This window comes from Chiloscyllium punctatum, chromosome 49 (assembly GCF_047496795.1).
Source record: "Chiloscyllium punctatum isolate Juve2018m chromosome 49, sChiPun1.3, whole genome shotgun sequence".
In the NCBI taxonomy this organism is placed as follows: Eukaryota; Metazoa; Chordata; class Chondrichthyes; order Orectolobiformes; family Hemiscylliidae; genus Chiloscyllium; species Chiloscyllium punctatum.
The window spans coordinates 23813795-23837935 of record NC_092787.1 but is presented as its reverse complement, the minus strand read 5'-3'; the positions used below and the strand labels follow the sequence as shown (position 1 = coordinate 23837935).

The window sequence follows — 24141 nt, the reverse complement described above, 5'->3', positions numbered from 1 at the left end:
GATGTCCTAAGTTATCCTTCCTTTTTGTTGTACTCCTAATCTGCCTGCATACATGCTATCCTCCTGCTTATCTTTCCATTTAACTCCATACTCCCTGTCGCTTTCACTCCGCCCCCCCCCCCCACCAATTCAGAAGTTTAAAGTCCTACTGACCACCCTATTTATCCTCTTTGCTAGAACATTGGTACCTGATCGGTTCAGGTGGAGACCGTCCCAATGCTACAGATCCCCCCCGGTTCCAAAACTGATGCCAATGCCCCATGAAATGGAATCCCTCTTTCCCACACCAATCCCTTGCTGTTAAGTCTTTCATCTTTTGGAATGAGTTGCAGGTTTCAGTTCATTAATATTTAAATCCAATAACTTATTTTAAGTCATATTCTCAAAATAACTTAAGGTTTTATTAAAAAAAAGTGACATCATCGATGAGGATGAGCACCTACCAAGACATTCCCTATGCTTCCACTTCTCACCTTTACACAACTGCCAAACCTTAAACAGGTTTGCAGCAAACTGCCCAGCCCTCAGGACAACATCAACCACAACACTGTACTACCCTGTCATGGAACCACTTTACACGTAGGGACACTACCCACCATGTACGTGGCAGGTACTCATGTGACTCGGCCAACATTGTCTATCCCATATGCTGCAGACAAGGATGCCCTGAGGCATGGTATATTGGTGAGATCAAGCAGCTGCTACAACAACGAATGAATGGACACCGCACAACAATGGCCAGACTGAGATGTTCCCTCCCAGTCAGGGAACACTTCAGCAGTCAGGGACGTTCGGCCTCGGATTTTCAGGTGACAATTGTCCAAGATGGACTTCGGGGACAGGCAACAATGCAGGGTGGCTGAGCAGAGGCTGCTAGTCAAGTTCAATACCCATGAGGATGGCCCCAACCAAGACCTTGCATTCATGTCACACTATAGATGACTCCACAAGACTATAAACTCTCACACGCCCTCTCTCAAACACACTCTCTCTTTCATACACACAAAAACAGCCCCCCCACACTCACACCCACACTCTCTCGTAGGTTTATACTCTGTCAGACTCATACACACATGCAAACACACACTCTCTTTAGCGCACTTACACACACACATACACATACACACAAGTCTATGGGGTGAAATTGTATTTGCAGATACAGTCTATTTTGCCCAAAATGCACCCAGTCTGCAGGCCCTCAATGCAGGCAGTCAAATCCATATAACATTTTATTAATTCCTACTTTGGAAATAGAGCCGGTCTGACTCAAGATTGGTTTACAGACAGACTCTAACCTCACACTTTTAATGCAATTTCTGAGCTGTAATGTCACCTTTTTTTAAATAAAACCGTAAGTTATCTCAAGAATGTGACTTGAAAGAAGTTCTGGGATTTACATGTGAATGAACTGAAACCTGCAGCCCATTCTAAAAGATGAAAGACTCAATAGCAATCTAGATTTGCTCAATACAGAGGAACCTCGATTGTCCAAATGAGAGAGGTGGGCAGTATTTTGTTCAGATAATCCAATGTTCAGATATTCAAATGCTGGATAATACAGTTTAGCCAAGCATTGGGACCTTGTGATCTTCGCCAGTTCCAAAACCGTACCACCCAGATGGCCTCCTTCTTCAAGGACCGCAATTTCCCCCCAAATGTAGTTGATGATGCCCTCCACCGCATCTCTTCCACTTCCCGCTCCTCCGCCCTTGAGCCCCGCCCCTCCAACCGCCACCAGGACAGAACCCCACTGGTCCTCACCTACCACCCCACCAACCTCCATGTCCAGCGTATCATCCGCCGTCATTTCTGCCACCTCCAAACAGACCCCACCACCAGGGACATATTTCCCTCCCCTCCCCTATCAGTGTTCCGAAAAGACCACTCCCTCCGTGACTCCCTTGTCAGGTCCACACCCCCCACCAACCCAACCTCCACTCCCGGCACCTTCCCCTGCAACCGCAAGAAATGCAAAACTTGCGCCCACACCTCCCCCCTTACCTCCCTCCAAGGCCCCAAGGGACACTTCCATATACACTACAAATTCACCTGCACCTCCACACACATCATCTATTGCATCCGCTGCACCCGATGTGGCCTCCTTTATATTGGGGAGACAGGCCGCCTACTTGCGGAACATTTCAGAGAACACCTCTGGGACACCCGGACCAACCAACCCAACCACCCCGTAGCCCAACACTTCAACTCCCCCTCACACTCCACCAAGGACATGCAGGTCCTTGGACGACTCCATCGCCAGACCATGGCAACACGACGGTTGGAGGAAGAGCGCCTCATCTTCTGCCTGGGAACCCTCCAACCACAAGGGATGAACTCAGATTTCTCCAGTTTCCTCATTTCCCCTCCCCCCCCACCTTGTCTCAGTCCCAACCCTCGAACTCAGCACCGCCTTCCTAACCTGCAATCTTCTTCCTGACCTCTCCGCCCCCACCCCACTCCGGCCTATCCCCCTCACCTTGACCTCCCTCCACCTATCGCATTCCCAACGCCCCTCCCCCAAGTCCCTCCTCCCTACCTTTTATCTTAGCCTGCTGGACATACATTCCTCATTCCTGAAGAAGGGCTGATGCCCGAAATGTTCCTTGGATGCTGCTTGACCTGCTGCGCTTTTCCAGCAACACATTTTCAGACCTCGCGATCTTGTCTGGATAATGCGAAAATCAGATAATTGATTGCTGGATAATTGAGGTTCCTCTGTAAATTGTTTTAGTTGCATGACACAGTAATCTTTTGTTATAAATTCTGTGTCTAATGATCTTGCTGCACAGCTGCCTGATGAAGGAGCAGTGGTCTGAGAACTTGTACTTCCAAATAAACCTGTTGAACTCTAACCTGGCGTTGTGATTTTTATCTTTGTCCACCCTAGTCCAACACCGGCACCTCCACATTCTGAGGAAGGGTCACTGGACCTGAAATGTTAACTCTGATTTCTACCCACAGATGCTGCCAGACCTTTGAGTTTCTGTAGCAATTCCTGTTTTTCCTCTTTAAAAACTAACTTGAACCAAATTGGTTGTCTGATCTAATATCTCCTTATGTGGCTCCAAATCCTACATTGTTTTACTGTGCTGCTGTGACGTGTCCTGGAATGTTTTATTATGTTAAAAGCAACATATCGATTTAAGTTAGAGTCACAACTGTACAGCACAGAAACAGATCCTTCAGTCCAACTCGTCCATGCTGACAAGATATCCTAAACTAATCTAGTCCCATTTGCCAGCACTTGGCCCATATCCCTCTAAACCATCCCTATTTATGTATCCATCCAGATGCTTTTTAAACGTTGTAATTGTACCAGCCTCCACTACTTCCACTGGCACCTCATGCCATACACACACCACCTTTTGTGTGAAAAAGTTGTCCCTTAGATCCCTTTGAAATCTTCCCCCTCTCACCTTAAACCTATGCCCTCTAGTTTTGGACTCCCCTACCTTAGGAAGCAGGTGTTGGCTATTCACCCTATCCATGCCCTTGTTCAAGTTGTTTAATATTATCTTCAAATAGAGTCTTTACACAGAGATTCACTAACTCAATTCTGTTTCTTCAGAACCTGTATACCCTCAGTTCCCTGCCAGTTCATTAAGCCCACTGTACATAGCAGAAACTTTAGTGCCGTTATATTGTGTGGGGCCACAAACCCAACTTGCAGAAGCTGTCAGATATCCATCAGGGAAATGCTGCTTTCTAACTTTAGGATGCAGTTTTGTTATCTTCGTCTTCTATGTTTATTAGGAATAAAATATTACTGTTTAGGGAGGTATTGTTTCTGCAGTGTTGTTAGGATCCTAATAATCCAAAAGCACGTGCTCTGGCCTGTGTTCTGCTGACTTGGTCATACTGATTTATGGGTTAGTTAGCCATTGTATTCTCACATTATCTCATCCCTGGAGATTTCTGATGTGTTTTCTCCCTTGGCTCAGGTGGCTCACATTCGAATTGCTACAGGTTCATCAGCTGGGTGACAGGCTGCAGTCACAGCACCATTAGCCGAGTCAACGAGCAGATGAGGAGGACAGGAGGTGAGCGGGAGCCCCCTCCCCACGGGCTGAAAAAGTGTTGGAAGGCAGGTGAAGTTTCATAGCTGACATCCACAGCAAGGCAAGGGATACTGATCGCAAGACTAATCCATTTCACAATTCTTTGTGTCAGCACGCTGAGCAGGAACCAAGGACGGCATGGTGGCTCAGTGGTCAGCACTGCTGCTCCACAGCGCCAGCACCCCGTGTTTGGTGTCACCCTTGGGTGACGTTCTCCCTCTGCATGGGTTTCCATCGAGTGCTCCGGTTTCTTCCCACAGTCCAAAGATATGCACATTAGGTGGATTAGCTGTGGGAAATTGCCCCGTAGTATCCAGCGATGTGTAGGTTAGCTGTGGTAAATGCAGGGTTGAAGGATAGGGGAATGGGTGTGGATGGGATGCTTTTCGGAGTGTTGGTGTGGACTCGATGGACTGAATAGCCAACTTCCACTCTGAATGGATTATAATTCTAGATCATGACAGGAGTGAATTAAACTCAGCCACAAGACCTAGGTTGCAACACCATGATCAGGAACATCTTCATCCCCTGTCCTCTCAGCCATTCACAACCACATTAGATCCTGGGAGAGTTAAAACTGGAAGAATAGCCCAGGACTAATAATTGGAGACAAACAACTGGAAAGTTCCTCTCTGGTCCTTGCACAGATAATTGAAGCCAGTCCAGGAGAGATCATATGCATTTTGTGCTAGTTATCTGTTAATCACCTCAACATAGTGCGTGTTAAATTCAGTAAAATGGTTACGGCACAGAAGGAGGTCACTTGGCCTGTTCTGTCCATTGCAGATGTCTATAAGAAAGTTTCAGCTAGTCCCTCTCCCTTGCCTTTGCCATGAAGTTTTGTTTTCTCTTAAGATAATTATCCAGTTCCCTTTTGAACATCATAATTGCAACTCGTCTTCACCACCATTCGCAGGTAACAAATTCCAGATCCTACTTCATAGCACCTCTGGCTCTTTCAGCAGTCACCTTAAATTGGTGCCCTGTGACCCTCAAACGCAATGGGAACCGTTTCTTCCTGTGCTCTGTCCACATCACTCATGACTGCGAATTGAATTCAAATCCCACCTGGTCCAGAGATGTGTCATAATATCTCTGAACAGGTTGATTGGAAAATATCTTCAACCACTTCTGTTACAGTTGATAGGGCAGTGCCCTTAACCCCATGCTGTCCAATGAAAATCACTGATTAGGCTCACATATCCACAGGGACTATTATTTGATGGAAAATACCTTACTTAATTCATGCACACAATGCAAGTAAATATACACTCTCCACCATTCAAAAACCAAAGGAGTAAAGCACTCATAATTTAAAAACATTTTAATAATGAGCAAAAATAGCTTATAAGTTCACGTGTCTAGTTCACATGAAGGTTGGTATTTCACAGCCAACTGTGTCAAATTACGCTAAACACGTATATTAAATTTCAGTTATTCACCTCTGGAGTAACATCATAGAGGTCTACAGATAAAGGTCCTTTGGCCTATCGAATCTGTTCCAATCGAAAACAAGTACTTAATTATTCTAATCCCATTTTCCAGCACTTGGCCCATAGCCCCATAGCCTTGTATACGTTCGGATCACAAATGCATGTCTAAATACTTAAACGTTATGAGAGTTTTTGCTTCTACCACCTTTTCCTGGCAGTGAGTTCCAGATTCCAACCACCCACTGGGTGGAAAATATACTTCCTCAGGGTGAAATCTATTTATTGTTTTGAAAGGGTGATTGATTAAACAGCTGACTAGTGTATTTCCTGAACAAACTGTATCTGTAAGACTTTGGAGCCAACCTGTATGATTATTGAGTTCACCACATCTGTCAGAGCACCAGAGCAACAGACTCCTGAACATTCTACACTTGTTCGCTTTGTCTCGAGAGAGAGAGTGTGTGTATCTGTCTGTCTGTCTGCTGGGCATGTTTAGAGGGATAAGTAATTTATCTCTCCACCATTCAGTAACCAAAGAAATAAAGCACTCATAATTTAAGAACATTTTAATAATGAGCAAAAATAGCTTAAAAGTTCACATGGCAAGTTCGCATGAAGTCTTTCTGGCTGTGTATGTTAACCACTTATTGCATCCTGATTGGATCGGTTTTGTTTGATAATCACCCAGAATTGTTGTTTATTAAGAAACCTGCTTGGTACTTAGTGCTGTTTTAAAACATGATGCAGTTAAGGTATTTAATTGGTCATTTTGGTTATAGGGAAAGTATTTTTTTGTTGTTACCTGTGGATTAGTGGATTTAGAGTGAAGGTGATTCTTTTAGACTCTATTGTAACAATTGGTGCAGTGAACAATAGGTTCTTCATTAAAATTTACACACGCAGATTGAAAAGCCTTCTTTTGAATGACATTGCAAATTTAACTAAGGACAGGAACAAATTGACATGTACAGTACATGAGATCTTTCTCCTGAAAGAACATCTATAGCACCTTCTTTAGGCATAACAATTGTATTTTTCCCTGCATTATTAACTTTCTCATGTATTTTTTGAATCATTTTGACTTTATTTTTGTGTTGAAGGGGAAATCAAAGGCACAGGGGATGACCAGCACAGAGCAAACGAACACAAGTACAAACACAGCAGACTTCCTAAACTTTGCTTCATCTGTTGTCAGTTCAGGACCTTCCTTCCTAGAAACCAGCCAGGTCTCCATGGGCAATAGGTCACTGCCAGTGGAGCTCTCTTCTCTCCCAACCAGTGTAAGTTCTTTTTATCATAAAGCGAATTCCTGAATTTTTATTTGGGAGAACAGTGAAAGAAGGTGATTTAATTCCAAATCAGGATGGTGTGTGGCTTCAAAGGGAATTTGCAGGTGGTGGTGCTCCCATACTTCTGTAGCCCTCGCACTTCTAGCTGTTAGAAATCACGAGTTTGGAAAGTCCTCTCATTGGAGATATGCTGAGTTGCTGCAGTGCATTTTGTACATGGTACACCCTTCTGCTACTTGTGTACCAGCAGGAAAGGGAGTGCATGTTGAAGGTCAAGCGGTTGATTTCTTTTGAGTGTATCAAACTTTGAGTGTTATTGGAAGTCCAAACAAGTAGACAGTATTCCATCACATGTCTGAGCTGCACTTTGTGACTATACGACCATATGAAATAGCAGCAGAATTAAGCCATTTGGGTCATTGGGTCTGTTCCACCATTCAATCATGGCCAATATGTTTCTCAACCCCTTTGCCTGTCTTCACCCTGTAAGCTTTGATCCCCTTCCTAATCAAGCATCTGCCCTATCTCTGTCTTAATCACACTTAATGATTTGGCCTCCACAGCCTTCTGTGGCAATAAATTTTACAGATTTACAACCCTCTGACTGAAGAAGTTTCTCCTCATCCAAGTTCTAAAGGGTCATCCATTCATAGAATCATGTATCCATCCAGATGTCTTTTAAATGTTATAATTGTACCAGCCTCCATCACTTCCTCTGGCAGCTCATTCCATACATGCATCACCCTCTGCATGAAAAAGTTTACCCTTAGGCCCCTTTTGATTCTTTCTCCTCTCACCTTAAACCTATGCCCTCTAGTTCTGGACTCCCCTATCCTGGGGAAAAGACCTTGACTATTCATCCTAACCATGTCCCATATGATTTTATAAACCTCTATAAGATCATCCCTCAGCCTCTGATGTTCTGCAGAAAAAGCCCCAACCTAGTCAGCCCCTCCCGATAGCTCAAACTGTCCAACCATGGCAGCATCCTTGTAAATCTTTTCTGAACTCTTTCAAGTTTAACAACACCTTTTCTATAGCAAGGATATAAGAATCGAATGCAGTATTCCAAAAGTGGCCTCACCAATGTCCTGTACAGCCGCAATAGCATCCTATCAAGTAACAATCTGATTTCAGATCGTCAACATGGTTTTGTCAAGGGCAGCTCATGTCTCACAAACCTCATTGAGTTTTTTGAGAAGGTGACCAAGCATGTCGATGAGGGTAGGGCAGTTGAGTGGTATACATGGACTTCAGTAAAGCCATTGATAAGGTTCCACATGGTAGGCTGATGGAGAAAAAGCAGAGGCATGGAATTGAGGACGATTTAGCAGTTTGGATTAGAAACTGGCTTTCTGGAGGAAGGCAGCGAGAGGTGGTTGATGGAAAGGTGGTCTGGAGTCCGGTTACTAGTGGTGTGCCACAAGGATCTGTTTTGGGACCACTGCTGTTTGTTATATTTATAAGTGACTTAGATGCAGGCATAGGTGGATGGATTAGTAAATTTGCAGACGACACTAAAGTTGGTGGAGTAGTGGACGGTTTGGAAGAATGTTACAGCTTGCAGGGAGACTTGGATAAACTGCAGAATTGGGCTGAGAGGTGACAAATGGAGTTCAATGCAGATAAATGTGAGGTGATTCACTTTGGGAAGAATAACAGGAAGGCAGAGTACTGGGTCAATGGAAAGATTCTTGGTAGTGTGGATGTGCAGAGGGATCTTGGAGTCCATGTGCATAGATCCCTGAAAGTTGCCACTCAGGTGGTTAGTGCTGTGAAGATTGCATACGGTGTGTTAGGCTTCATTGGTAGAGGGATTGAGTTCTGGAACCGCAATATCATGCTGCGACTGTACAAAATGCTGGTGCGGTCAGGAATGCACTGACCGATAAAGGCAAGTGTAATTTAGGTCTTTTTCACTACCCTGTCTACCTGCGACTCCAATTTCAAGGAACCATGAATCTGCACTCCAAGATCCTTTTGTTCAGCAACTATCTCCAGGACCTTATCAGTAAGTGTATAAATCCTGCCCTGATATGTAGTAAAATGTAGCACCTCACATTTATCTAGATTAAACTCCGTCTGCCTCTCCTTGCCCCTGGGTCCCATTGTACTGCCCACAACACCACTAAGTTTGGTGTCATTTGCAAATTTACCAACTGTACATCCTATATTCACATCCAAATAATTTATATAAATGACAGAACACATTGAACCAGCGATCCCTGCAGCACATCGCTGGTTACATGCTACCAGTCCGAAAAGCAAATCTCCCTCACCATCCTCTGTCTCCTACCTTCCAGTCAGTTTTCACTCTGAGGCTGTGCTGTTAGGTCGTAGTCTCTCCTACTAGTGGAAGCATCTTCTCTATGTCCACTCTATTCAGGCGGATGAAGCTTTAGGGAGCCAGGAGTTTCAGTTAATCACCACGGAATACCCAGTCTCTGTCATGCTCAATATTGTTTATTAATCCCTTGTTCTTCGTTGCATTGAGGGCAATCTGTAAACATCAAGAAGGATTTAATTTATGCAGCACGTACAATGATCACAAGTTGTTCTGAAATTTAAGAGGAAGCTGACTAACTACATTAAGTAAAAAGGAATGGAAGGAGACGTTGAAGGAGATGGAGAAGTATAGCAGGTAGCTTGAGTATAGAATAAATATTGCCATTAAACAGATTAGGGCTGAATGGCTTTTTTTGTGCAGTGTTCTGTGTCTTGCTATGATAACTATTTGCAATAAAAATGGTTATCCATTTAAAAGCCTTCTCTGCATTTCTGCAAATTCTTGTGTCCTGTTTTCTCTTTTAATGCATATTTCTTTTTTATTCCTATGCTAAAGCAGGTTCTGTTACAAGTCCAGCAACAACAAATCGAAGCTCTGAAGAAACAGGTTCAGCTCCTTCAGCAGCAACAACAGCTGCAGCTGCAGGTATTGCCAAAAAACTCTCTTGGGTGGCAGCGTTAGAATCCAAAGGAGTGGCATTAGATGGGGTGCTGTGTTAACCAGGGCTAGGGTACACTGCAGTGATGAAAGGCCCCGTCAGTTTGCTGTCTCCCCCAACTGGCCAGTGGCAGAGTGTTGGGAGTGTTCTACTAAACTGGCCCAGCCTATTGAGGAAGTGGAGAACAACCTTAAGTGGGTTAAAAGACACACTGATAAAGCATGCAGGCACGCGTACACACACACACACACAGCTTTAACTACTCAACCTACAAATTCATAGAAAAGCTTTTCTAATTCACTCTTTGGAATGACTGAAGTCAATGGAATTGAATACCATGCAGAACACATAACAGGGATCAGATGCTCTGTTGCCAGTTTAAAACCCAAGATTGACTTGTATCATATACTGATGGATTGAAATATTGGTCTTTTTCTCCCTTTTCATTCTTGTCTGTCTGCTTTTGATATTTGGGGTGTTTTCATAGATTGTGTCTGTTCACACCTACCCTGAAAGACGTTTCAACAATATGGGTAGATTAGAAAGATGTGAAGACACTTGGGCAGTATAAATGCTTGTATGAGCCAGTTGGTCTCACAGGAGTAATTTTTTATATTCAGTTATGGGACTTGGACATTGCTGGCTGGCCAGTTTTATTGCCCATCCCTAGTTGTCCTTGAGAAGGTGGTGGGCTGACTTCTTGAACCGCTGCAGTCCATATGCTGTAGTATGACCCACAATGCCCTTAGGGAGGAAATTTCAGGATTTTGATCCAGCAAAGGAACAGCGATACATTTCTAAGTCAGGATGGTGGTGCCTTGGAGAGAAACTTACGGGTGGTGGTGTTCCCATTTACCTGCTACCCTTGTCCTTCTGGATGTAAGTGATTGTGGATTTGGAAGGTGTTGTTTAAGGATCTTTAGTGAATTTCTGCAGTGCATCTTGTAGATAGTATGCACTGCTACTACCCAACATCAGTGGTAGAGAGAGTGTATGCTTGGGGATGTGGTGTCGATCAAGCGGGCTGCTTTATCCTGGATGGTTTCCAGCTTCTTGAGTATTATTGGAGCTGCATCCATCGGGCAATTGGGGAGTATTCCATCACACTCCTGACTTGTGCCTTGTAGATGGTGGATAGGCTTTGGGGAGCCAGGAGGTGAGTTACTCGCCACAGTATTCCTAGTCCCTGACCTGCTCTTGTAACCACTGTGTTTACGTGGCTTGTCCACTTGAGATTCTAGTCAGTGGTGACTTCAAGGATATTGATAGTGGGGGATTCAGTCATGGTAATACCATTGAATGTCAATGGGTGATGATTGATTGCCTCTTATTGGAGATGGTCATTACCTGGAATTTGTATGGTACATATGTTTTGCACATTTTTCTTTGTCCTGGATACAAATCCTCCTTTTTATAAGGTTTCATTTCGACAAACTACAGTCCAGGAATTGATCTTGGTTATATCACAGCATTTAATAGTAGCTCCTTTAGTATTAGCATCGACTTGTTTATTTGAAGTTGCCAACCAGTGACCCAGATACAGTAAATATTTGCTCATATGGGCAGTGACCCCTGGGTTTATTAGCATCGCAGTTCCAAACTGAGTAATGTGCTGCACTTCTGATCCATGCCACAGGAGGGCCCTGCATTTTCACAACTCACTTCTGAGTTAGAAGGCAGGGACTAGCCAGTGCAACAATATCTTGCAGTTAACTAGCACCAGACACCATAGTAAAAGCACCAAAGGTGCTTCACCAAAAAGTGTGATCAGGCAAGATTTGAACATGGAGCCGATTGTTAGGTAAGTGACCAAAAGCTTGATAAAAAATATAGGTTTAAAGGGGCATGTCAAAGGATAAGAAAGAGATGGAATGTTGGAGAGTTTCAGGAAGGAAATTCTAGAACCTATTGCCTCAGGAGCTGAAGGCCAGTGGTGGGAATGATTTTAAAATCTAGGATGCTGAAAAGCAGAGAGTTAATTAAGTACACAGGCCTCTGAAGGTTGTAGAGTGGGGAAAGGTTCTAAAGTTAGGGGGAAGGGACTGCAAACAATGCGGTGCTGCTCTAGTTGTAGAGGCCACACACCTGGGGTAAGCTATTTCATGGCTATGACCCCAGGAATTATGCACCTTTATGCAGTGCCTCTTCTGGAAGTGGGGCTGAAGGCTGACTGAGTCTTTCCGAATGGAATAGGAGCAGGAAGAGGCCCTTCAGCTGGTTGAGCCAATTATAGCATTCATAATTCATAATTTATTCATAACGTATCTTTGTCAACTTTGCCCTGACACCATGACTAAATAAATAAAAAGGGTTTAGAAAAATCACTAGTCACCTCTCCAAACGCATAGTGATCATAATTTAACCCTGAAATCCTGTTACCAGCCTGATGAACCGTACACTACAGTACACACTTTAATAGCGTCTAATCCCTCAAATTATTTGCTGTGTTCCTTATAATAAAAGTGAGGTTTTATTTGTGGTACAGAACACTGCAGCTATCTCCTTTCTGTGTCTTTATGAAGTAAAATACACGATGTGGTCACTATCACACTCTTATGTTTATGGCACCTTGCCATTTGTAACTTGACTTCTGTGTTTCCTATGTTTCAATTCAGCGAGTCACCCTGTTGTGAAAAGTGCTATAGAAATGCACAACTCTCTCTTTACTGTTCTTCAGTGGGAAGTCACAAGGGCCCAACCTCAACCTCAGCACGGGCAGATCTTTGGAACACCGCACACCCTCATCCCTAAGCCACACTCTGTACAGCAGCCAAGCAATGTGATTACTCAACGGCAACCAGTAGGATTGCAAGCCAAAGCAACGCCACAGCAGTGCCATATATCGAAGGAAGGGCTGACAGTTGCACAGATACTACAGAATCCTGGCCACCACCAGATGGTGAACCCCATGCAGTGCATAGGACTTCAAAAGAATGATCTTCAGGTAAACATTTATTAGGGTTGCATATATGAATGTTCACTCCCATTTCACCCTCTCATGTTGCCCATCATTGACACGAGTTGGTAGACAATTGAACATTGGTCTTTGACTGTGACAGTCTGTAATCTAGCATTGCCAGCTGTAGCTGAGTAGAGAGAGTGTTCATCTCCAAGACTGAATATTGTGGATTCAAGTTGCATTCGGCGAGATCTATGGAATTTAATGCTGGGCTAACAGGGTGCTGCACTCTCAGAAGTGCTGTCTTTCAGATGATTTGTTAAACTGAGGCACTGTGTGGCACTGTTTGAGCAAGAGCAGGATAATTTTCCCCAATGTCCTTGTAAATGTTTATTATTCAATTTGTATGTGTTGTTGTTTGGTGGACTTTGTTCTATGACTGAACTTTGCCCCATTGATTGGGAATACAGAGGTGCCCTATATTTGTTTTACAGCACAAAAGTGCTGCAAAATCTTCCTTCAGCTTTTGAATGATAGAGATATGCGATGGCTTGCTTCTGATTTCTCTGCTTTCATACTCACTTGGCATCTTTCTCCTGACGAGGCTATGGTTTGGAAGTTATCAAGTAAGGCATTGTAACCTACCACTGGAATGCTCTGCCTGAAAGGCTGTCGGAAGCAATTCAATGATAACTTTTAAAAGGGAGTTGGATATTTGTAAAGTTAAGTGCTTTGAGGGAAGAGTAGCTTAGTGATACTAATTGAATAGCATTTTCAAAGACCTCGCACAATCATGATGGGCAGAATGGCCTTCTGAACTGTAAGATGCTATGATTCACTTCATGACAAGATGCATTGGTAAAACAGTTGGCCATATTGCAATTCTGACTTTGTTAAAGTTATCCTGAAGCTTGTGAAAAAGAACTGTGAATGCTGTGTATGTTCACATCTATATCCTGGTGTAAATACTTGTTGCCCTTTCCAGTTGATACGTGTCAGTGAGGTTCCTGGATGTAGTCAGTTACAATGGGAATGGATAGTAAGAACAGGTTCACATGATACAGGCAGTGCACCACCTGCTAGCACTATGTGCTTATTACTTGTTCTCTGATACATGGTGAGACAGGGAATCTGTGGAAGTCATTGTCGTAGACGGCTGTGGAGGCCAAGCTATTGAGTGTTTTTAAGACAGTGATAATTAGGAACTTGATTAGTAAGGGGATCAAAGGTTATGGGGAGAAGACAGGAGAATGAGTTTGAGAACCATATCAGCCATGATTAAACGGCAGTGAGGCAGTGGGCCAAATGGCCTAATTCTGCTCCTATGTCTTAGGAACTGTAAAGCGCATTGCAGTGTTCTGAGGCTGTGAAAGTTGGTGTAGAATTGCTCCTTCTTTTCATTCCATCTTGAGTCCTTCCAATAATCTTGGCAACAAATAACGTGCCATTTGACACCTTGACTTCTCAAGGGGATTTTGTTTTAGAATTACAGCAGCAAGACAGAAGTCGAAGTCCATCCGCCAGCCCCTGTATATGGATAGCAGATGACAGCCACCATCTGTTGCTATGGAGAGGACCTGTTGTGTTGGTTTGCAGAGAGGCCCTGATACCTCCAGGAGCTGTGTGAATAGCTTATGTCTCCGGTCTGATATTTACAATTTGGGATTGACAATATCCTTACTGTACTTTAAACCATAAATTGTGGCATGTTCCCTTCTTCCCAGATGTGCTCATTCCTTTCTGCTCTGTTTGCATTCATTATTTATTTTTAGAAACTTTCATTTTTGAACTGCTGATCTAGATGTTAAGCCCAGGTACATGACACAATAAATGAGCTGTTTTAAGTATTGTAGGGTCCTTCGTGTGCTTCATTGGGGAAATAAATGAATGCTGTGGTACTCAGCAGTACAACTTCATATAAAGTCTTGGTATTTATATAAAAAGAATGATTTACATTCATATAGAATTTTCACAATGTTCCTGTGGTCTGCCTCTCAAAGCACTAGTACTGTCAATCAGGGACCACTGGTAAGTTTTTATTGAGTCTTAGGGCTTGAATTTAAGTGTATCCAGGGCCTAGAACCCAGTCAGTAGCCAAATCTGTAATGTGTTCTCCTATCCTTCACCATCTTAATAGTTCCATTCATTTCAACTATGTTTGTTCTTTGGCCACTAAAATCACCAGCAAAAATTTCTAGATTGGATTACGCTACTAACATATTGTGAAAAAGGACTTGTGAAATTGCTGCAGTTACCTTGAGCAATAATCTCACAATACAGTTCACCTCCAATGTTCTTCTAGTTCCATCCATAAACATGAATGGATCCAAACCTCAGTTTCTAGCATGGGTTTGTACGTTTTAGACACGTTTTACACTCCATATCTGAGAGTCTACATGTACATATAGTAATTGGTCTTTTGAGACTTTAACCATTCAGGCAATAGAAGACAATCTATTTTGCTCGGAAAAATGTTATTCAGTAACGGTAATTTAATAAGGAACTTAAAATTAAGCAGCAACTTTCCTGGCTTACAGTGTAAGGTGGCACGTGGTCTTTTTTTCTCTCTCTTGTATTTCTCTCTGTCCTGTGTCTCTCTCTCTCTCTCTCTCTCTCTCTCACCTTTTGGCCTTCTGCTTCTGACTGGAGAGCAGTCTGTCTTGGTTTTAACTTTGACATATGCTTTGGAAGGAGCATTTCTACATCAACTTTCACAACCTCAGAACATTGCAAAACGCTTTACAGTGCATGAGACATAGGCGTAGAATTAGGCCATTTGGCCCATTGAGTTGCACTGCCATTCGATCATGGCTGATATGGTGCTTATGGACTATGTGCACATTAACTCTTTCTAAACCAATGAGTTGTGTCCCTGAAGTCTCTGAGTCGTGTATGTGTGTGTGTCTGTGAGAGAGAGAGAGAGCAAGAGATCAATTTCTGATTGGTTTTTTAAGAGTGATAGTCACCTACTCATATTGCGTCCGTAATCCCTTACGATGTTAGTTATTTGTAGGACAAATTAGAATTAGAATTTGGTTTATTGTCACGTGTACTCAAGTTTCAAAGATCAGGGGTACAGTGAAAAGTGTACAATATCACACACTTAGGTACACAATCTTAGGTACACAAAAATAGAGAAAAATAAAGAAGAAGTTGTACTACATTGTAGATGTACATTGTATAAGTTAGGAAAATAAGAAATAAAGGTAAAAAGATAGACGATATAGACTTTCTATGTGGTCTGACTGGGCCCCACTAGTTGCCATCTTTGCCCCAGGCCTGCTGGCCTCTGAGAATTCTGTGCAACTCTGTTTCCTGTCTCTTATCCATACCCCTCTCCCTGGCTTCCAAGTGCTAGAATTCTCTCCTAAAAGTATCCCTTTTAAGCTATGGCTTAAAGCCTTAATATCTTTGGCCGAGTATTTGATATTTTATCCAAATGTCTCCACATGGGGGTTTGCGTCAATTTTTGTCTGAATATGGTCCAATGTTGGACCTGAATGCTGTGTTGGGAAGCTTCCCATGATTGGCACCAGGAGAGATCTTATCTTGAGTAAGTGGAGATTTTGGCTCTTTGGTACATTGGCCTTTTTGGATCTGATATTCACCAACATGATTTGGAGGCACTACTTAGCAACTGATAAAGCGTTAGTTTATTCACACCAGCTAGTCACCTTATACCTGTCTGTTTGGAGGTATAATGTATACTGACTACAATCAACATTCTGTGGTAGGTCAGAAGACTTCTATATAATCAGATAACTAACACTCAGAATCTTAAAAAAAAATGTATTTTCTTGGTGATAAAAAAGCGGGGAAATAAAACACAGAACAGTACAGGTCCTTTGGCCCATGATGTTGTGCTGAGCGTTTATCTTAATCTAAGATCAACCTACACACCCCTCAATTTACCGCTATCCATTTGCTTTTCCAGCAGTCGCTTAAATGTCCCTAATGCCTCTGACTCTACTACCACTGCTGGCAGTGCATTCCATGCACCCACCACTCTGTGCAAAGAACCTGCCTCTGACATCTCCCTTCCCTTGCTCCAGTCACCTTAAAAATGGTCCAGCCATTTATAGTGGAGAATCTCAGAGAAAGATTTATCCTAAGAGGCATTTCAGAAATATATCCCAAAGTATATTCCAGCCAATGATGTGGGAAACATGAATATCTATTTTGCAAATTGTCTTAAACAGTGATACAGTAATAACTTAATATAAATAATACGATCATATAATCTGTTTTTATTTTTGTCAGTTGAGGGATAAGTATTAGCCAGGACATTGGTGGTGGGAAGGGGTGGAGAGCTAGAATTTGTCCGCTCTTGCTTGAAATGCTAAATTATTAAAATAGGAACATCAGAATTGTTAAATGATAAAAGACCCAAGTCCATTTTTCTTGTGTAGGCTACACTTGCAAGATCAGCATTTGTTGTCCATCCCTAATTGTCCCTTAAACTGAGTGGCCAAGCCATTTCAGAAAGCAGTTGCTGTCAACCACAATGCTGTGAATCTGGAGTCACTTGTAGGCCAGACTGGGTAAGGATGGCTGATTTACTTTGCCAAAAGGGCATTAGCGAGTTTTTACAACAATTGATAGTTTCATGGTCACCATTGTCGAACTAGCTTTATATTACAGATGAATTAATTGCTGCTGCAGTGGGATTTGGACCATTATCCCCAGAGCAGTAGCCTGGCCCTTTGGATTACTAGTCCAGTGTGAGAGTCATACAGCACAGAAACAGACTCTTCAGTCCAACTCATCCATGCCAACCAGATATCCTAAATTAATCTAGACCCATTTGCCAGCATTTGGCCCACGTCCCTGTAAATCCTTCCTATTCATCTCCCCATCCAGATGCCTTTTAAATTGTACCAGCCTCCACCACTTCCTGTGACAGTGACATGACGCTATGCTACCGACTCCCCAATGAACATGGAATCCTTGACTAGTCCGGGCAATCAATCTCTATCAATGAGTCTATAACAGACCTATAAATGAGATAAGGAAAACTCTTGGTGGGAACCATGCGTCTGAAGTGCTGCCAGAGGAAGTGGTGGAGGTTGGTACAATTACAACCTTTAAAAGTTATCTAGATGGGTATATGAATAGGAAGGGTTTAGAGGGATATGGGCCAAATGCTGGCAAATGGGTCTAGATTAGTTTAGGATATCTGATCAGCGTGGACAAATTGTACCAAAGTGTCTGTTTCCGTGCTGTACATCTCAATGACTGTATGACTCTTAAGTCACCTGTCCTTCGCACATCATTCTCAGATTATTGAACCTGATAGTGGAGGTGCGTGTATTCCAGTTTTGAGACTGCAGTATGGTAATAGCACAGATCCATGTTTTACCTCCTATAAACAATGTTTTGAATCTTTTATATCAGGCTGTTCAGTGCCAAATTCAGCAAGACCAGCAGAGAAACCAACAACTCAGTACTGTACAGCTGTTAGATTGTGGGACAGTTGATGGCTTGGTCTGTAACCAGTCGGACGCACAGCAAGAAGTCATGGCACACCTCCAACATTCTCCTGTTCAGAAGAACTCTTTGACTCGGTGCTACAGCACAGAAGAGCAATCCCGGAAACAGCTGGGTCCTTCGAACCTTCAGCAAGCAGTGCAGCTGATCACAGTAACTGAGGATTGTCACACACCAACAGTACGAGTGCACAGATAGGTTGTGACTCCACAGGTTCGTACAGTGTAGCATGATATTACTTTGTGATATGACCAGAGTGTAGATTACTTGAATCTTTATTTAGTCTATTTAAGATGATGAATCTAACAACATATGGCTCTTTGAAAGGAAGTTAAGTTGACTTGTTTGCCTACCTAATGGCATATGTGCCTCAATGTGTATATGTGTGCTTCTGTAGTCCAGTGAGCCAGGCTAGAAATATATTTGTCAATAGTATCTCAACTCAGGTTACTCATTATTCACAAACAGGACATGGAGGAGAGAAAGGAGGTGAGGTTGAGACAGGGGGTGAGGGGTAGAGTAAGGTGTGGGGATTGAGAGAAGTGAGGAGCTGGCAGGATAGGGTGAGGGGAAATTTTGTTTTTATTGTTCTTTCATGAGATGTGGGTGTCACTGGCAAGGTCAGCGTTTGTTCCTCATCCCTTTGTCCATGAAACTGAGAAGATTATTTGGCTATTTCAGAAGACAATTTCAGCCACATTGCTGCGGTTCTGGCATTGTATGAAGGCCAGACTGAGTACAGATGGTATATTTCCCATTAGTAAATCACATAGGTTTTTACAACAATTGGGAACCACTACTGTGACTAACTTTATCTTCAAAACATATTTATTGACTTCAAATTCTACTGGATGCTGTTATGAGATTGGAACTTGTGACCCCAGAGCAATAATCGGCACCTCTGGATTATTGGTCCAGTGACACTATCACTGTACTGCCTTCTTTCCTCATAAGGATTGTGGGAAAGTAACACAGAATTATCAGTATAAACATTTTTCAAAATGACAGAGGAGTAGCAGCTCAACGTGTGGGCTTCTCAGCCCAGGTGCCCAGGAGATTGCCAACTCTGTTTGTTTAACTTTTTTTTTGCTTTCTATGCTTTTTAAAAAATGTTCCCATTTATTACAGTACCTTACCTTCTCTTAACAACTTTAGCAGAAAGTGTCTTCTCCTGGCCCACGCCCAGCGATGAGGTGGCTTCCCACGGCTCACAATGGCAGTATTGGCCTGGTGCCCGGAGGGGCAGTCTTCCGGCGTTACAGTCTTGTCCAGGAGGGGGTGATCTCGGACTGGAGAGTCATTCTTGGCCTGGCGTGGAGGTCTTGTTCCATCATGGAAGTCTGTTTCTGGGTATTCCTGCAGCCTGGCATCATCGTCAGAGCGGTCTCATCCTTGCTTCGGAGGTGGCTTCTGGGTCCTCCAACAGCCCAGCATGGAGACCTGGGCAGGGTAGGCAGTCTCAGCCTGCCTCTGCGCGGCAGTTTTGGCTGGGTTTTCCAGCATACCCTGAACCTCGGAGTCAATAATTGAATTGTGATGAACTTTTACTTTCCTTTTCTTATTGACCTCTGTCACTAATTTAACCGCCGTGGTGTAACAACTTATAAAACTTTCCACTTTATTTTATGAAAGTGCATGCAACAAAAAATTACTCGTCTATTCTATAAACATGAATTAACAGATGAGTAACCTCTGCCACATCAATTCATGCTAAAATAGACAGTACTAGCATCTGGAATGCGCAAACTATTGGTGAGAGCATTCTCCTTTTCCTGAGTTTTGGCAAGCTGTTACCAGTTAGTAAGCACTGGGATGGTGATACTAGTCACATATATGGCAGGCTATGAGCAATAGCTGTGCGCATCAGAGGCTGTACATCATGCAGAGGAATCATTGTCCCTGTGGTAATAGATGTTAATAAATTATTTTCCAGTGAGTCCCACTGACACTGGTTTGCAAAAAGTGATCTGACATTTGTTATTGAAAGAAGAGAAATTGATCATTTCTGTTTTCTGTCTCAGGAATACATCGATAGAGGTATTAGAACTATGTTTCTGACTTTGTCATTTTAAATGCATTTTAGCTGTAGGGACTGTTAGCCATGTGTAGTCTGAAAGGTCGACTTCACCCCAGTCAACAGGGGCTGCGTACCAATCAAAGGAGCAACAGGTAAGATGCTCATTGTTATGAAGCTGAAGGCATACATTGTACCTTTAAGAGAGAATGAATGCTATTCTGTACTGAGAGCTTACAAGCACCTGTGTGATATGACTAGTTTGGCAATCTGAGTATACTGGAAAATTGAACATTTGGCTGTGAAATGTATACCTGAGCTTTGGTTGCTGCTTTGACAGCAATTCAAATCTAACCAGTTGAAATTATACCCCAGGATACTAAAACCCAATTGAGTTTGAATTTATTGTTTTGTCAACTTGGAACCAATCAGACGATTCCATGTTGGGGATATAAAAATGCAGACATTTTAAAAATTGGACACAGAACAACTGTCATCGAAAGAGCCCCAAGAAATTAGGAAACACCCTGTATCAAAGGTACCTTTTCATATGAAACAAATTCACAGTAAAAAGAAAGAAGACGACCGAGGGAGATCTTCAGCTGGAAGAGGACAGATGCCGAAGATGACAGCTGTTGTTGAAATTAAGTTGATGTAATTTTAATAAGTGTCTTGTTGGAACAGCATATTGTTAAAGGGTTGGAGGTAGATAGTAAGTGGTTAAGAGAAATGGGGGGCTTAGAGTTGTGAATAATTGTTGTTTAATGTTCACTTTTAGAACTAAAGAATAAATTGATAATATTTTCTTTACACAGTGGAATTTGGGAGTTCTGTGTCACTCATATTTTAACACATTATGAGACGAGGTGAGCTTTTCTGGGTGTTTGGTTTAATTAACAGAGGGGTTCACTGCTGTGTCGTAACATCATTGAACTGGGGAACTAAAAGAAATTACTTCAGGTTTCAAAATCTTGCAATCATAGTGTTTCAAAATGTTTGTTTAGTTTGGAACTCTGCCTCTACCTGGGACTTATGATCTGGAATCCCTTCCTCATCCTTTCTACTTTCGGACTTTCCTTTAAAATTTACAACTTTCACCAAGTGTTTGAAGTGTCCTTCTCCTTTGGCTCAGTATCAGCTTTTGTCTGATCATGTCCCAGTGAAGCACCTTGTGGTTAGTTTGTTAAACAGCAGTTAATTCAATTTATATAATATCTTTAAAATGTTAATATGGCATGGATGTTACAATACCCAGAGTCCAGTTGTTGAAAAATGCTTAATGCTTGTCTACTTTGGCAAAGTGGACAGCACTCCCAGGACAAGGGTCGCTTCATCCAGATAGGAAGTGAAACTAAAGCCCTCTTGCTCACTCAGTTGGGACAAAGCCGATCCTGTGACCGCTGTTTTGAAGAAGGTATTACAAAGAGAGTTCTCCCAGTGTTTAACCTTCAATAATCACTTCCAAGAACATCAGTAATCACACAGGTCCAAATCCTGGAACAAACTCCTCACCATTGCTGTGTGGGTACCTAGACCGTGTGGACTGCAGCAGTTCAAGGAGGTTCACTACTACCTTCACAAGGTAAGCTTTGGGATGGACAGTAAATGCTGGCCTAGCCAGCAATGCCTCCATCCTGTGAATGAATAAACAAATATAACAATTGGGAGTAGCATCCTTAATCCAATGTGCCGCTGTTGCACAGCCCTCATTGCTGAAATTGATCAACTGTGCACACCACACCACACCACACCACAGGTGGAAGCAAGATTAATCTCCAGCTATTCTTGCTGGTGTTGGTTGAGGAGGAATGTTGCTGTGAGAACTCTGAGGCATTGTCATGGAATCATTCACCAAAATCCAGCAGATGGGTTCAAAATCTCACCCGAGTCAAGTTCTGCAAGGTAATTTGCCAACCTGTAAATTCAGCATCTCTTGAATAGTTATCTGTAAGAACTGACACCAAAGGAGAAAATTGTGCAGCAGATGCACAGTAAAGGATCAATATTAAGTCAAGACTGTGCTGCTTTTTAACTTTTTAAATATCTGGTTAATTTAAAAGCTCAAAGTTTGAGTGGTTAGATTACTTCCTGTAATCGAGATCATTGACAACTAGTATGATTCAATGCTGCTCAATCCATTGAGGGGAAAGAACAGTTTGATTTTTGTGAACAAAGTTGTTGTCTCTCATACTTGCAGCTGAAATGATGAAAGATGCGGTAGAACCTTTTGAGATTAAGGAAAATGCAGAGTCCATGCTTTTCTAAGGGGGAGGTGCACATCTTAAAATCATTTCTTCTCTGCTGCAGACAAAATGGTATCAGCAGATGGGGTTTGATCTCCCCCCCTCTCTCTTGCTCACATTCCATATGGAGTGGAACCACAAAGCCAAAGAAAGTGACAGGTGTCTGGGTAAATTGCAGCAGAAGGCTCAAATGTGATTCCCCATAGAGAAAAACAATTGGTGAGTGATCAGTGGGTGAAGTAATGATAGGCAGCTGTCTGGTGCCTTTTGGAATCAAATCCCAGTGGAGTCAGAGGGGAAATGAAGACTCAAGCAGAGAGGCTTTCTTTTGTGAGCTGGTGGCATCACTGGCTTTTACTGCCCTTGAAGGTGGTGGCGAGCTGATTTCTTGAACCATCCTTATGTAGGCACACCCACAGTACTGTTAGGGTGGGGGTCCCAGAATTTTGACTCAGCAACAGTGAATGAACAACTTAAGTTGGGTGGTATGCAGCTTGGAGGGGAACTTGCAGTTGATGACGATAATACAAGGCAGTGACTGGACTGGGGTGGATGCACGGTCAATATTTCAGTAACTTGTCTCTTTGTATCAGCAGGTAGTTTCGTCTGTGCTTTAGTTTTGCACACAGTGACCCATTGAATACCTGAGTACAAAGAGCCAGTGTGAACTGGAATAAAAGTATTCAGGAACTTACAGCACTGGTGTGGCCGAAGTACAGATACTACAAAACAATTTTGGATTATGTGTGATGACTTGATATTGTCATAGTACAGCACAGATGAAAGTTGCTGAGCCTCATGATGCCTGAGTCAGCCTTTTGCTGTCCAGTTAGAATCATAGAATTCCTACAGTGTGAAAGCAGGCCATTCAGCCCATCAAGTCCACATTTCCCCTCTTAAGAGCATCTCATCCAGACCTGCCCCTTTAACCCCATCTCTGGTACTCTGCACTCCCCATGGCTAATCCACCTAGCCTGCACATCCCTAGACACTAGCAATTAGAAAAGGCCAGTCCACCTAACCAGTGCATCTTTGGATTGTGGGAGGAAACAGGAGCACCTGGACAAAATCCACACAGACAAAAGAAGAATATGCAAACTTGCCTTAGGGTAGAATCGAACCCAGGTCCCTGTCACAGTGAGCAGTAGTGCTAACCACTGAGCCATTATACCACCCCAGTTAGGGGTCCATTACCTTACAGGTTATCTTCCCTTCAAGTTTCTGTCTAATTCTAATTTGGAAATTACTGTTTAATCTGTTTTCACCAACCTTTTCAAGCAGCACATTCCAGAATATCATAAATTGTTATATAAAAAATATTCTGCACACCTGCTCCCTAGTTCTGTTGTCAACGATTTTAATTATTAACTTTGGTTTCTTACTCTCCTGCCTGTAGAAACTGTTTCTTTACTCTTGAGACCTTTTATGATTTTGAACAGTTTCCCCCAACAACCTTCTCAGCACTAAAGAAAACAATCCGAGCTTCTTTAGAGTCACCACATAAAGTGCAATCCCTAATCACTGGTACTATTTTAGAAAATCATTTCTGCATCCATGACAATCCTGCTTAACATGTGCAGCCCTGAACTGCTCTTAGAGCTGAAATCTAACCAGTGCTTTTACGGAAAGATTGAGCATAATTTCCTTGCTGTGATACTTCTATTGATAAATCCCAGGATCATATGGGTTTCCTTAATAGCGTTCTCAGATTGTTCTGCCACTTTCCAAGAATGGTATACGGACATCTCAGATCTTTCAGTTAAAATCGTAGAA

The 24141-nt window shown here is 42.7% G+C and overlaps 1 protein-coding gene across 1 annotated transcript in view; it reads left to right on the top strand.

The window, feature by feature from the left end:
• Window positions 1–20935, top strand: part of LOC140469395 (uncharacterized) — a 45756-nt gene extending 24821 nt beyond the window's left edge. The window contains exons 10-15 of the mRNA XM_072565878.1: window positions 3942–4084; window positions 6592–6771; window positions 9623–9712; window positions 12403–12669; window positions 18019–18324; window positions 19267–20935. Coding sequence (XP_072421979.1) covers window positions 3942–4084; window positions 6592–6771; window positions 9623–9712; window positions 12403–12669; window positions 18019–18309 — 971 coding nt within the window. The 3' untranslated portion in view covers window positions 18310–18324; window positions 19267–20935. The remainder of the gene's footprint in view (window positions 1–3941; window positions 4085–6591; window positions 6772–9622; window positions 9713–12402; window positions 12670–18018; window positions 18325–19266) is intronic.
• Window positions 20936–24141: the final 3206 nt, after the last annotated feature.